Source organism: Zootoca vivipara, chromosome 4 (assembly GCF_963506605.1).
Source record: "Zootoca vivipara chromosome 4, rZooViv1.1, whole genome shotgun sequence".
Lineage (NCBI taxonomy): Eukaryota > Metazoa > Chordata > Lepidosauria > Squamata > Lacertidae > Zootoca > Zootoca vivipara.
In genome coordinates, this window is record NC_083279.1 from 101,710,803 (window position 1) to 101,725,552 (window position 14,750).

Here is a 14,750-nt window from a genome sequence, read left to right on the forward strand (position 1 = left end):
CACGTATTTGCACAGAGGAATACCATAATTAAAACACAGAATAAAATAAGCATCCATAAATAAAATGTGCAGCAAAGCAATTCTGTTGAAACAACACCACAATTTACAGGAAGAAAACAACAGAGCATTGTGTAGGAGATCATATTTCTGCTCTCTCAGAGGAGGACATTTCCCTTTTTCTTTTAGGGTCCAGTGTGCTTTGAAGATGTCGCTGTTCATTTCACGGACGAGGAGTGGGCGTTGCTGGATCCTGACCAGAGAGCTCTGCATAAGGACATCATGGAGGAGAATCGTGGGATCGTGGCCTCTCTTGGTAAGGCTCCCTGTGGGATCATAATATCTGCCTGGAAATTCAACAAAATACCTCTATGTGATAAACCTCATATATTTTCACAGAGCTCAACTGCGCCCCCTACAACACCTGGGAACCTAACACCCCCCACAATAAACAGTAAATTACAGTTTCTTCTGTGAAGAATCTTCCTCCAGTTCTGCCTTTTTATACCATGATTTGGCTTGTCTGAACTGCCCAGGCATCTTAAATGTCAGCTTCAGAGTTGTTAGGAAAGAGAAGTAGCTTCTGTTAGGTTTTCTGTTTTTGTTTTTGCTGCTGTTTTGTTTTGGGCTGACCAAAGAGATAACTGACATTGGAGATGGAGGTGATGTCATGACTGGGCCAAACAAAATGCATTACCAGAGAAGAATCAGGCTCATTGTATTTCGCCGGTAGTATTTCGCCGGCTGCTTTCGCCGGCTGCCTTTCCCTTGGCTTGGGGAAGGCAGCCGGCGAAAAGCCCCGCTTTCCCTTCACCCCGCCTGACACAGCGCGGATCGAAGGAGAAGCTTCTCCAATCCACGCTGTGTCGGGCGGGGTGGAGGGAAAGCTGTCAGCGGCAGGGGGAGAGGAAGGAAGGAAGAGAAAGGGCTGCTTTCTCTTCCTTCGTTCCTCCCCCCCCCCCGCCCAACAGAGCCCGCATCTGATGGGGGTTCGGAAGCCCTGTCAAATGCCGGCTCTGTCGGGGGAGGCGGTGGCACACACCTCTCTTGGCTCGGGGAAGGCAGGCAGGCAAGAGAACAAGCGCCTGCCTGCCTTCCCCGAGCCAAGAGAGCAAGTAGCGCTGTCGCCGCCAGACCCCGGAGCCCATAGGAACGCATTGATTGACTTTTAATGCGTTCCTGTGGGAAACGGTGCCTCGCTACACGAAATTTTCTTAGGACGAATTGAGTCCTGGAACGAATTAATTTCGTCTAGCGAGGCACCACTGTAATGCCATAAAATTATATAGCAATAGAAAGATAATTTAATGAAGAATGTAATGCAATAACGTTTATGGAGGGGTATTTATTAGAACATCAGTCATAACGAAGAAACGTGAAACACATAGAAAAGAGATGCAGAAATTCTCACCATGTCAATTAATACTTAGTTTGGTAACCATGTTTTTTAGTTCTGCAGCTGTAATAATGTGAGACCAAGATTGAATTATTTCCTCTGTTCCCACGCCATTCCAGCAGTAGAATAGGATTATCTTGAAACCACTTTTTACACACAGCAGCAACATGACATGGAGCTGAATCCTGTTATAATATAAAATAATTAAATAAATAAATATTTATAAGAATATATATAAATGCTTTAGTATCTGGGGAAAGATCATCTGCGGAATGCTTCAGTTTGGGCTCAAGTATTTCATTTATGTATTTTGGGGCATTTGCATTCCCATTAATGACACAAATTCTGCCCACACCTTTTGCTGCCATAGAACCCCAGATCATCACACTACTGTATCTGGCTGTTTCAGGGTCGGTGTAATGCAAGTAGGATGTAAATCTTCTCTGATTCTTCTCCTCGTGTATTTAATGCCATCACTACTACCAAGCAAGGAGATTTGGGTCTCATCACTCCAAATAGCACTGTCCCATTGTTCCGCTGTCCCATTAACATGTGTTTTAGCCCAGTTTAATCTTTTCAACCTTTGCTTGAGAGATAACAATGCCCTTTCCCTTAAAATTCTAACATTTAGACCAGTCCTTGCACTCAACTTCACATTACATGTCACCATGTCATCTTGTATACACCCAGGTGATTTTCTTCTGTCACGTAGACAGTCTCTAATGAAAGAACACAAAAAACATCAACCAACTTGATAGAAGTCACATAACACACGGACAAAAGTCAACCTAACCAAGTTGTGCTTCCTTTTTCTGGTTATGCTATAACATTTGATAGAATACAGATAACTGAACAAACTTTGTTACTTTACATTATTGATTAAATTCCATTGGTATATAATTTTATTATATTACTCCAAAAGAAGTAGAAAACCTGTGAAATACACTCTCCCCCCCCCCCGCAAGTCGTCCACATTTTTGGCCACTACTGTATATCAAACAAAGCAACATTCAACAACCCATCAGAATCTAACAAAAAATACGTTGGTTAATGACAAACCACAAAGGTAATGAACACAGACGCAACTCCCTTCAGTTTGTCTTCATTTGTTCCTGAGGCTCTCTAATCATTTTTTTTGTCTCCATTGCAGATATTGATGAATTGGAAATCAGGAACAAGGGTGAACATGACAAAATCCCCAGAGAGAAGAAGCCTCATAAAAATTTGGAGTGTGGAAACACCAGCAGTCAGAGCTCCCATTCAACTTCCCAGGAAAGAATTCTCATTGGAAAGAAACCCTATCAGTGCGTGGAATGTGGAAAGAGCTTCAGTCAAAAAGCCAGCCTCACTTCCCATCAAAGAATTCATACAGGGGAGAAACCCTATCAGTGTGCGGAATGTGGAAAGAGCTTCAGTCAGAGTGGCCATCTCACTTCCCATCAACTAATTCATACAGGGGAGAAACCCTATCAGTGCATGGAATGTGGAAAGAGCTTCACTAATAGTTCCGATCTCACTTCCCATCAAAGAATTCATACAGGGGAGAAACCCTATCAGTGCAAGGAATGTGGAAAGAGGTTCATTCAAAAGGCCAACCTCACTTCCCATCGAAGAATTCACACAGGGGAGAAACCTTATCAGTGTGTGGAATGTGGAAAGAGCTTCACTGAAAACTCCCATCTCACTTCCCACCGAAGAATTCATACAGGAGAGAAACCCTATCGGTGTGTGGAATGTGGCAAGAGCTTCAGTAACAGCTCCTCTCTCACTTTCCATCAAAGGAATCATTTGGGTGAGAAACCCTATCAGTGCGTGGAATGTGTAAAGAGCTTCAGCGATAGCCACAGTCTCACTAAGCATCACAGATTTCATACAAGGGAGAAACCCTATCAGTGTGTGGAATGTGGAAAGAGCTTCAGTAACAATGGTGATCTCACTTCCCATCAAAGAATTCATACAGGGGAGAAACCATATCAGTGCATGGAATGTGGAAAGAGCTTCAGTCAGAGCGGCTCTCTCATTTTCCATCATAGAATTCATACAGGGGAGAAACCCTATCAATGTGTGGAATGTGGAAAGAGCTTCAATCAAAAGGCCAACCTCACTTCCCATCAAAGAATTCATACAGGGGAGAAACCCTATCAGTGTGTGGAATGTGGAAAGAGCTTCATTCAGAGTGACTCTCTCATTACCCATCAAAGAATTCATACAGGGGAGAAACCCTATCAGTGCAGGGAATGTGGAAAGAGCTTCAGCGATAGCCGCAGTCTCACTAAGCATCACAGAATTCATACAAGGGAGAAACCCTATCAGTGTGTGGCATGTGGAAAGGGCTTCAGTATGAACTCCTCCCTAACTTCCCATCAAAGAATTCATACAGGGGAGAGACCATATCAGTGCAGGGAATGTGGAAAGAGCTTCAGTCAGAGCTCCCATCTCACTTCCCATCAAAGAATTCATACAGGGGAGAAACCCTATCAGTGTGTGGAATGTGGAAAGAGCTTCAGAAAGAGCTCCCATCTCACTTCCCATCAAAGAATTCATAAAGGGGAGAAACCCTATCAGTGTGTGGAATGTGGAAAGAGCTTCAGTCAAAAAGCCAGCCTCACTTCCCATCAAAGAATTCATACAGGGGAGAAACCCTATCAGTGCAGGGAATGTGGAAAGAGCTTCAGTCAGAGCTCCCATCTCACTAGGCATCAGAGAATTCATACATAGTTCGAAAACACCTTTCATTAAATAGCTTTAGGAGCCAGGCAAATGCGCACCTTTTAAACCAGGCCTTTGGCTGATTGACATTAATGACCTTTTAAAATGTTGGGAGTGGAATTACAGATGTGTATTTTGTGTTTTTATATTGTGTTTTTATGTTGTAACTGTCCTGATTCCTGTGGATTTAGGGAATTGGACCCAACTCTTAGAGGCTGAGGGGTCTTTGCCCCCCCCATAAAATATTTGAGGGGGACACCCCCCAGTTGATAGGCATTTCCATTCCAATGGCGTGCATGCATCATGTGATTGATTGTGCAAGGCGGGCCTTACCTGGCCCCCCATCAATATTTTATTCAAGTCGGCACCATTGGGTCAGGTGGTATACAAATTAAATAAATACATAAATCACCTTCCTTTGCACATGTTCCAACTTGTCAATATCCTTATTTATTATCATTTTTTAAAATTTATGTGCCCTTCATCTGAAGATATCACAACATATACACACAGGATGAAAGCATGACTTTCTCAAAAACAAGTAAAGTCAGAGAAATCTCTCCTCCCCTTTTTTGGATGCAGTTACAAAGTTTGTTGATCAGGGGATTGCTGTGGAAATAGTGCATCTTGATTTCAGTAAGGCTGTTGACAAAGTCCCTGCAATAATTATGTGAGGAAGCTGGTAAAATGTGGGCTGAATGAGGTAACTGTCAGGTGGATTAGACTGACCGAACCCAAAGAGGACTCCTTCATGGGTCCTCACCATCCTGGGGGAAAGTGACAAGAGGGGTTCTGCAGGGTTCTGTCCTGGGCCCGTTGTTGTTCAACGTCTTTATAAATGACTTGGATGACGGAATTGAGGGGATGCTCATCACATTTGCAGATGACACCAAACGGGGAGCGGAGACCAATGTGGCAGAAGGCAGAATCAGATCAAGGGCAGGAATAGTATCATTTTATTATGCCTTGGTCGGGCCCCACCTAGAATACTGTTTTCAGTTCTGGACACCACAATTTAAGTATCTTAAATTTTGTTTGCCAGGGGAAACCACGAAGGTGGGGGAACATAATGCATATTCCTGTTATGACACGTGGTCAATATTTGTGAAGCTGAGGCTCCAATACTTTGGCCACCTCATGAGAAGAGAAGAATCCTTGGAAAAGACCCTGATGTTGGGAAAGATTGAGGGCACTAGGAGAAGGGGACGACAGAGGACAAGATGGTTGGACAGTGTTCTCGAAGCTACGAACATGAGTTTGACCAAATTGCGGGAGGCAGTGCAAGACAGGAGTGCCTGGCGTGCTATGGTCCATGGGGTCACAAAGAGTCGGACACGACTAAACGACTAAACAACAACAACAACATAAATTTTAAAGAGTGTTGCAGGAATCCATCCAGCACTCATGGGAAAATGTGGCGTGATCTTTTAGAATAATTAAATCAAACTTTAACACATGGCAGGATGTCATAGAATCCTAGAGTTGGAAGAGACCACAAGGGCCATCCAGTCCAACCCCCTGCCAAGCAGGAAACACCATCAAAGCATTCTTGACAGGTGACTGCAATTACATGAGGACAAGCTCTTTGTTGTTTACTGTTGTAACCATTGTTTTCTTTAAAATTATATTTTGTACCATTAAAATAAAAATAAAAGCAATATTGTTTTTTTTTTAAAAAAAAGAGAGACGTGGAAATCATGTGTACTCTGCCATTAGTCCATTTGCATGTGTTGAGTGTTATTTGGAGATGGTTAACTTCCAGTAGTTTCACATTATCTATGGTTTTCTGTCATAGCCGTCAAGTTTCGGATTTGAAAATAAAGGATCAGCACCCTCACCTGTCCTGGGGGCAGTCTACAATTCTCAGGGACAGTCCACGCCGCAGTAATTCTGCCTTCCACTGCCTCCCGCAGTTTGGTCAAACTCATGTTCGTAGCCTCGAGAACACTGTCCAACCATCTTGTCCTCTATCGTCCCCTTCTCCTAGTGCCCTCAATCTTTCCCAACATCAGGGTCTTTTCCAGGGAGTCTTCTCTTCTCATGAGGTGGCCAAAGTATTGGAGCCTCAGCTTCACGATCTGTCCTTCCAGGGAGCACTCAGGGCTGATTTCCTTCAGAATAGATAGGTTTGATCTTCTTGCAGTCCATGGGACTCTCAAGAGTCTCCTCCAGCACCATAATTCAAAAGCATCAATTCTTCAGCGATCAGCCTTCTTTATGGTCCAAAGACAACAGGCATATAAGAGAGAGCTAGCTTCTAATAGGAATTTCTAAAGTCTGGTTCAGATTGTTCCCCCAAGACATAACAAGAGTCTCAAGAGTCTCCTCCAGCACCATAATTCAAAAGCATGAATTCTTCGGCGAATTGATTCAAAAGCATCAATTCTTTGGCGATTGATTAGGTTCAGTCTTTTGGCTCTTCTCCGGCATCCATTAATGACTTATTATACAAATGTGTTACAGGCTTTGCAGCCTTTAACCCTTTTGGAAGGAGTGTATTTGTAGGCTGGGCCAGAGTGGTTGATTTTACAGGCAAGCAAAGCAGAAACAGTGCTGTTGTCTAATGACACCCTATTCTCTTTCTCACCATACTAAAGACCCTTTCTGAACTAGCATTGCTGTGGGGAATGCAGAGTAAAGCCTCCATTAATCTTGGCAGCTCCCTGAACCTCACATCCTTCCCTAGCAGGCCCCAGAATCTGTCATTTATTGCAGTGTTTTTCAACCTTTTTTGGGCAAAGGCACACTTGTTCCATGAAAAAAATCACGAGGCACACCACCATTAAAAAAGTTTTAAAAAATTAACTCTGTGCCTATATTGCAGTTATCTAAATACATCAGAGTTGACCCCCTCTTTATTTTTATTTCTTAAAACTCCTCCGCTGTTTGCAATCTCTTTCCAAGGCAAGCAAGGCTCCCTTCTGCCCTCTCTCAGTCTGTTTGGAATGTTTCTTTTAAGCGCCTCTTAAAAGTATCTTTCTGAATGCCTTTCAAGTATCTCTCTTTTTTTATCTCTTTGCACTTCTACAGATACATAGCCTCTTTAATTCTGAAGAGTTGCAGTAGGGTAGAGTTGCACCAACCTTTTATGCAGGTCGCGGTTCTTTCCTATTTCAGAGGTTTTGCCGCTTGTGCGCTTCAGCAGCCAGGCTTTTTCAGTGCGGGAGGGAGAGAGCTGCAGCCAGCGTCTGTGATCCCCTTCTGGACCTCGCAGTCCGTTGCGGGAACCCCTCTTTAGGCAGGGAGTCCCCCCTGTTCCTCACACGGGGGTTTTAAGCCTCAAAACCACCTGTTTTCACCCCACAAAGAGTAGTGCTCCCCAGAGCTTCGTCAGGGAGCGTCTGGAGCGGTCCGCGACAACCCGGAAGTCCCCCGGCCGGCTTCCTTTACGGCGGGTCAGCGCCCAGCGCCCCCTAATGGCGGCAGCCTTCTCGTCGCGGCACGTGACTAGGCACGTGACAAGGCAGCAAATCGCCCTTCTCGCAGCGGCACGTCGCGGCACACCAGCCAGCATCTCGCGGCACACTAGTGTGCTGCGGAACAGCGGTTGAGAAACGCTGATTTATTGCTGATTTATTGCTGATTTATTGCTGATTTATTGAGGGCACTAGGAGAAGGGGACGACAGAGGACAATTGAGGGCACTAGGAGAAGGGGACGACAGAGGACAAGATGGTTGGACAGTGTTCTCGAAGCTACGAACATGAGTTTGACCAAACTGCGGGAGGCAGTGCAAGACAGGAGTGCCTGGCGTGCTCTGGTCCAGGGGGTCACGAAGAGTTGGACACGACTAAACGACTAAACAACAACAACATTGCTGACAAATCATACCATTGTCGGTGTCGGTATTTCTATTTTGTTTAATGTGTGGGGTTTTTTTGTCAACGTCTCTTGTGTAGGTTCTCTGCTGTTCACTTGCGTTCCTTTGATGGTGAGAGATCATAGAATCATAGAGTTGGAACGGATTAATCCACTTTCCATGGGACAGTTCACTTCAGGTTAAGTACAGACTTAACCAATTGTGTACTTAAACCAAGGTACCAGTGTATATTTATGTAACCCAAGGTTTGTTTATTGCTGCATTTGGTCTTACAGGAAGAATTTATTGTAAACAGTCGTAAATTCTTCCTGTAAGACCAAATGCAGCAATAAACAGTCCAGGCCCTCCCCACCCTCTCACTATAAGTGGGGATCTGGTGACTTCTGTTTCAGTGTATCTGAAGAAGTGTGCATGCACACGAAAGCTCATACCAATGACAAACTTAGTTGGTCTCTAAGGTGCTACCGGAAGGATTTTTTAAAATTTTGTTTCAACTATACCAGACCAACACGGCTACCTACCTGTAACCAGAAATTTGGTCTCCTCTTATAACTCTCCATTGGGATCATATCTTCTCCTGGAGCTTTATTGGCTAGTTGACTTGCGATTAGCCTCTTAATCTGATTGGGCAGGACATCTGGCCATTCTGGCAGTTCTAATAACTGAGTATGGTAAACTTGTGAGGGTGAGTCAGAACGAGGGGCATATATTCCTGTAAAATACGTCACCCAATCCTTTCCTTGAACAGTTGCTTCTAATTAGTAGCCCAGCCCGTTTGTACCTAGGGCAACCAGATGCCAAAATTTCTGTGAGTCCTTTTTTTTTGCCAAATCATTTTTATTCATTTTACCATAATACTTTTCATTAGAATTTCTCCTCTTATATTATACATTTTGGCTTTTTAAGGCCATGACTTCCTTCAAACCTTCCTTATGATTTTCTATTTTTCATTTCAAATTTCTGCATTTTCACTACTTAACCATTGCTTTCAAACTATAACATCCAAGGTATATCATTAAAATTTCATCTCTACAATGATTTTTATATCTTTACTTACAAAGCTTCCTGCAGTCCTACCAACGTATTTAGTTGACTACAATTGTCTTTCAAATAATTTACGAATTTAGTCCACTGTTTGATGAACTTCTGGTCCCGCTGTTTTCGGATTCTTCCCGTCATTTTAGCCAAAATTTCCACGAGTCCTTTTGAAGTGCTGCATCTCCCAGTGCTTTCTACTGTTGTTCGTAATATATTTGTACCAGTGTGGTGTAGTTGTTAAGAGCGGTAGACTCCTAATCTGGGGAACCGGGTTTGCATCCCTGCTCCTCCACATGCAGCTGCTGGGTGACCTTGGGCTAGTCACACTTCTCTGAAGTCTCTCAGCCCCACCCACCTCACAGAGTGCTTGTTGTGGGAGAGGAAGGGAAAGGAGAATGTTAGCCGCTTTGAGACTCCTTCGGGTAGTGATAAAGCAGGATAAATCAAATCCAAACTCTTCTTCTTCTGCTTACATTTAAGTAATCCTATATAATAATGTCCATGTTGTCCCTGCGTCCAGATTCCCTGTGTCCCGTTTTCCGCGCTACTGAGCATGTGCCCCAGGGACACAGGGATTGGACGCAGAGACTGCACACACACACACACACACTCCCCACCCCCACCCCTCTGCCCTGCACTGGCTCAATAAGCAGTTAAAACGGAGGACACCAGATGGAAGGCAGGAGCAGGCAGCAAGGCTCCTAAGCAGGGCAGGCCCTCTCTCAACGTGCCCAAGGGCCTGAGCAGGAAGCCGGGACGACCAAAAAATCGAGGCCCCGGCTTCTCACTAACAGGCCCAAAATTGAGGCCCAAACAGCGCAAGCAACCAGGAGACCCCCGCTGGGCCAGAACGGCCAGGAAAGGCACGGGAAGGCCACCGAATGCTCAGCGCCAACCGCGGGACCCTCAGAAAGCGCCGGGGTGGGCGCAAGCCCCCCGGACGGCAAAGCTCCCTCCCGGACGCAGCAGGTGACTGAAAAACAGCCGCGGAGGCCAAGAAAAGTAGCGGGAGCCACCCCCACCCCCCGAAAAACTGGGCGTACACCCCGGAGCAGCCGCCTGGGTTGTCCAGGAGCCAGAATTCGGCTACTGGGCCCTGGCAGCAGCAGCGCTATTGACGGGGGAAAATTAGGAACCAAACGGCAGGCGCAAAAAGTGCGCGAAAACAGGGTGGGGAGGGATCCGCACTCCAAACACAAGCTTCGGAGGGGGTAAAGGAAGAAATACCCCCCGCACCCCCAGCCGAGCCCGGGCTGTAAAGGTAAAAAAAGGGGGGGACTTTGGCTTGGGGTTTGGGAACGGGGGGGGGATAAATTTAGGGATAAATTAAGGATCAAAGGGAGGGGGGAACAATAAATTAGACAAGGAATAAAAGCCCCCCACGCGCCGCTGCCACCGAAAAAGGCCGAATATTCTAGCGCCCGTTTATTAAACGGGCTGAATGGCACTAGTAGTTTATAATTGTATCGTAATTGAGCTACCTCAGCTTATAGAGCAAGATTGTGTTTTAACTTCAATTTTCTAAGTTCCCTAGATAGACTCTTTTTTTTTACTATTCTGACATTCCTTATCGAACCATGTCTGTTTTTTGAACTTTTTTTTTTTATCACACTAGGTGCGGTCATCAGTGGGCGCATTCAGTTAATTATATTCTCATAGAGTCCGATTACATTTCCTGTTTCTAACAACATTTCCCCCTTTAATAAAGCAAACTCGTGAGAATCCAGGATCTGGATCATTTTTTTCCCTGGACCTGTGCATTCCATTTTAACCTTCTATTTCCAAATATCAGATATTCCATTTCATCCAATATTTTAGGGGAAGCGGGAGAAACAAATGGTGCAAGAGATAACACAAGCGGAAAGTGGTCACTTTCAGCTCTGGGGATTATCCTAAAGGTGTCTCGATTAACTGGCACATTTTTTGCTGCTAGGATATAATCTATGGTGCTAGTAAATCCACTGGGGGAAATAAAAGTAAAATACCCCTCCTGGTCCCCTTGTCTGTGCCCATTACATAACAAAAGACTTAATTATAAGTTCACAGAGGTATTTCCCAGTGCGGTTAGAGATGGTGTCCATTGCTGCCCTCTGGCAGATTTTGGGTTCGTCCTCCAAGCTTAGTCCAGATAATATTGTATTTTGTGGGGAGACAAGGCCAATCCGGGCACTGAAGTCCCCCCCCCCGACAAACCAAGGGTTGGGCGACAAAGAGTCTATACTTTCGAGTAGTTGGTCAAGTCTTTCCCAATATGAACTCAGTTCCCCATCCCCACAGGACTTTACTGGAAGAATATACACGCAAATACAGTAAGTATTTCTCAGAAGACTATCGGAGAGGGACAACACTAAAAAAATTAGGGACTTCCGGTTTGCTTGCAAAGGGAAATGGCGGCGAGGAGCAGATCGTTCTGAGTAAGAGATGATCGCTGCAGGGCTTTCTGGGTGTGGGCGTGTTTACCAGGGTTAGGCAACCCCCCCCCCCAAAAAAATCCTCACAGAACAGTGAGGAGTTGAGGGGACCAGCCGGGGAAGGAAGAGACTTGCTGCGCTCGTGGAGCCTCGTCGCTGCATCAGCAGTGAGTGGGGATGTGTGTGAGAGAGAAGTGCCTTGAGTCTGCCCGTGGCTCTAGCGCAGCTCCCCTGCGAATCCTGCAGATCCCGAATCCCATCTTCTGCAGGGCTAGATCCCATTTTCTGCAGAGGGGCTCTGCCTGTTTTGCCCTGCACCAGCCACAGGCACCAAGCTTATTTCCTTGCCTGCCCACCCCCCCCCCCATATCTGCCCCAGATGAACACCTGGCCCTAATCACAGCATTCTGCAACCTGGTGCCCTCCAGGTCTCATCAGCCCCAGCATCATCTTTGGACAGGGACAGGGGGAACGGACGTGGCTGATAGGATTTGTCGTCCAGAGGGGAACACATTGCAGAAAGCCAAAGCATTGCAATAAATCAGTCTGAAAAGATAAGTTTTTTTCCTTCCCATTTATTGCTTCATTAAAAGCATTACTATAATGTGCATTAAAAATATTACACAAATATAGAGGGAAAATCAAAAATATTCTATCCTATTTATTCTACATTTTTATTGCATTCTCAAGTTTCTCTGTATAATGATGTGTCTTTCCCAAAATTAAGATGAAACAGACATGAAGATGACATTGGCCCAATTTGCATACAGCCTTGAATATTTGCTTTATGAACAACAACTGCAGTTTAACATGAACATTCTTTGGAACTTCCCTTTTGGGAGAAATGAGCCCGGCTCCCTCCTTGGGATCTTTCGTCCAGCAGGTCAAGACTTTCTTGTCCCAAGAGGCTTTGTGGAAGTGACGGCTTTGCATGAAAGCACTGGTGACATGCTGCTTCTATGGTAATGTTCGAAATGCTTTCAATATACCAAATATTTCTATTAATTCCATTAATATGTAATTGTTTCTTAAATTATTACTCTTTTTCTATGTGTTTAGCTGTTTCTATCTGAAGTGTAAGCCACCTTGAGTCTCTGTCAGGGAGAAAGGCAGGATATCATCATCAACAACAACAACAACAACAACAACCACCACCACAACAACAACAATTCTGGTGCACATTGTCAAAAAATTATCACAGAATGACAGAGTTATGAATCAGACCATCGGTCCATCTACCTCAGGGCATCCCACACTGACTGGCAGCAACAGCTCTCTGGGATTTCCAGTGTGGTGTAGTGGTTAAGAGCGGTAGACTCTAATCTGGGGAACCAGGTTCGCGTCTAGGCTCCTCCACATGCAGCTGCTGGGTGACCCTGGGCTAGTCACACTTATCTGAAGTCTCTCAGCCCCACTCACCTCACAGAGGGTTTGTTGTGGGGGAGGAAGGGAAAGGAGAATGTTAGCCGCTTTGAGACTCCTTCGGGTAGTGATAAAGCGGGATATCAAATCCAAACTACTACTCTCCTTCTCCTTCTCCTCCTCCTCCTCCTTCTTCTTCTTCTTCTTCTTCTTCTTCTTCTTCTTCTTCTTCTTCTTCTTCTTCTTCTTCTTCTTCTTCTTCTTCTTCTTCTTCTTCTTCTTCTTCTTCTTCTTCCCAGCCTTAGCTGGGGCTGCCAGTGGGGACTGAAGGCAGGACCTTCCGCTGAGCTCTGTCCCTTTGCCACATTGGATCTCTTAGGATCAGAACAAAACACTCAGATTACGTATCTGAATTCCCATTCAGCAGATTGTAGGAATGCAAAATAGAATCGTCGAGTGGGGAGGGACCCTGGGGGTCAACTAATGCAACCCCCTGCAAGGCAGGATAATCAGGAGACATTGGACAAAGGCCCCCTTTTGGAGAACGAGAACTTCAGGATCCTGCTGCGCAGCTCCCGGGTCCGGATGCCGTAAATGACGGGGTTGAGCACCGGGGGCAAAATGACGTAGAGGTTGGCAATGAGGATATGCGCATAATGGGGGATGTTGCGTCCAAAGCGATGGGTGAGGAAGGAGAAGAAGGCAGGAGTGTAGAAGACACAAATCACGGCCACATGGGAACCGCAAGTGCCCAGGGATTTGAGCCGGGCCTCTTTGGAGGGGAGCCGGAAAACAGACTGCAAGATCAGCACATAGGACAGAATTATGAGGACCAAATCTAGCATTAGGAAGGCAATGGTGAACAGGCCGTAGATGGCATTGACCCGGATGTCGGCACAGGCCAGCTTGGCAATGCCCATGTGCTCGCAGTAGGTGTGGGCAACGATGATGTGATCGCTGCAAAAGGGCAGGCGGAGAGTCAACAGGGCAATGGGCAGCACCAGCATGGAGGGTCTCAGAGCCACGCCAGCACACATCCAGGCGATCCGTGGCTTGGTCAGGATGGTGGTGTACCTCAAGGGGTCACAGATGGCCACGTACCTGTCAAAGGCCATGGCTAGCAGCACCACAGACTCCATCCCCGTGAAGGTGTGGATGAAGAACATCTGGGCGAGGCAGGAGCCGAAGCTCATCTCCCCGAGGCCAAACCAGAAGATGGCCAGCATCTTGGGCAGGGTGGAGGTGGAGAGGCCCAGGTCAATGGTCGAGAGGAAAGAGAGGAAGTAGAACATGGGCTGGTGGAGGCTGGCTTCCGTTTTGATGATGAAGAGGATGGTGCAGTTGCCCAGGAGAGCGACGACATAGCCGAGGCAGAAGGGGATGGAGATCCAGGAGTGGAGAGCTTCCAGCCCCGGGACGCCCAGCAAGACGCACGTGGGGGAATGAAAGTGGGTGGCATTAGACGGTGGCATTCTCCTCCTGGATCTGGCCAGGTGTGGGTCACTTCATCCCTGCCAAGAAAGAAGAAACAGGCTAGCAGGTAGAACCATTTGGAGCCGAGTAGAGATGCCTGAGGATGGTCATGACGCCCTATGATGGCAGCCAAGGTACCCGCCTCACATTCAGGAGTCAAGAGGAGCATGGAGGCAAATGGGGAAAGTTGGGCAACTGTAGAAAGGGGGTAGGAGTCAAGAGGGACGAGGAGGAAGCTAGAGCCAACACTACAGTTCTAACCCCCATTGCAGGGGGTTGGACTAGATGACCCCTGGGGTACCATCCAACTCTACAATTCTGATTCTATGATTATTGCGTACATGAAAAGGGTTACAGGTCCAGGAGTGTAAAATGTCCGGGTCTCAGCTTTTGCACAGAACCACCAGTTGCTTTGGCAAGCAGTATTCCGTGAGGGACTATTGGCATCCCTTCCCACATCTTTCTCCCTGGCTTGTCAAAACATCCTAGCAAAACACCCTGAGTCCTTCTAGGGTCAGATAAGGCTGGCATGCAGTGCAGGAGGA

The 14,750-nt window shown here is 46.1% G+C and overlaps 2 protein-coding genes across 4 annotated transcripts in view; one reads left to right on the forward strand and one right to left on the reverse strand.

Moving 5' to 3' along the window:
- The window catches only part of LOC118078417 (zinc finger protein 420-like), a 36,294-nt gene extending 28,104 nt beyond the window's left edge, over nucleotides 1-8,190 (forward strand). For 2 of the 3 annotated variants that reach the window (XM_060274106.1, XM_060274104.1), the window contains 2 exons: nucleotides 187-313; nucleotides 2,544-8,190. In XM_060274106.1, the coding sequence (XP_060130089.1) occupies nucleotides 187-313; nucleotides 2,544-4,111 (1,695 nt within the window). In that variant the 3' untranslated portion in view covers nucleotides 4,112-8,190. The remainder of the gene's footprint in view (nucleotides 1-186; nucleotides 314-2,543) is intronic. The other variant, XM_060274107.1, reaches the window with a different exon arrangement.
- A 5,051-nt stretch (nucleotides 8,191-13,241) lies between these two features.
- Nucleotides 13,242-14,204, reverse strand: LOC118085002 (olfactory receptor 52E4-like). Its single transcript, XM_035115249.1, has one exon. The coding sequence runs from the start codon at nucleotides 14,202-14,204 to the stop codon at nucleotides 13,242-13,244; it is 963 nt and encodes a 320-aa protein (XP_034971140.1).
- Between the last annotated feature and the right edge of the window lie 546 nt (nucleotides 14,205-14,750).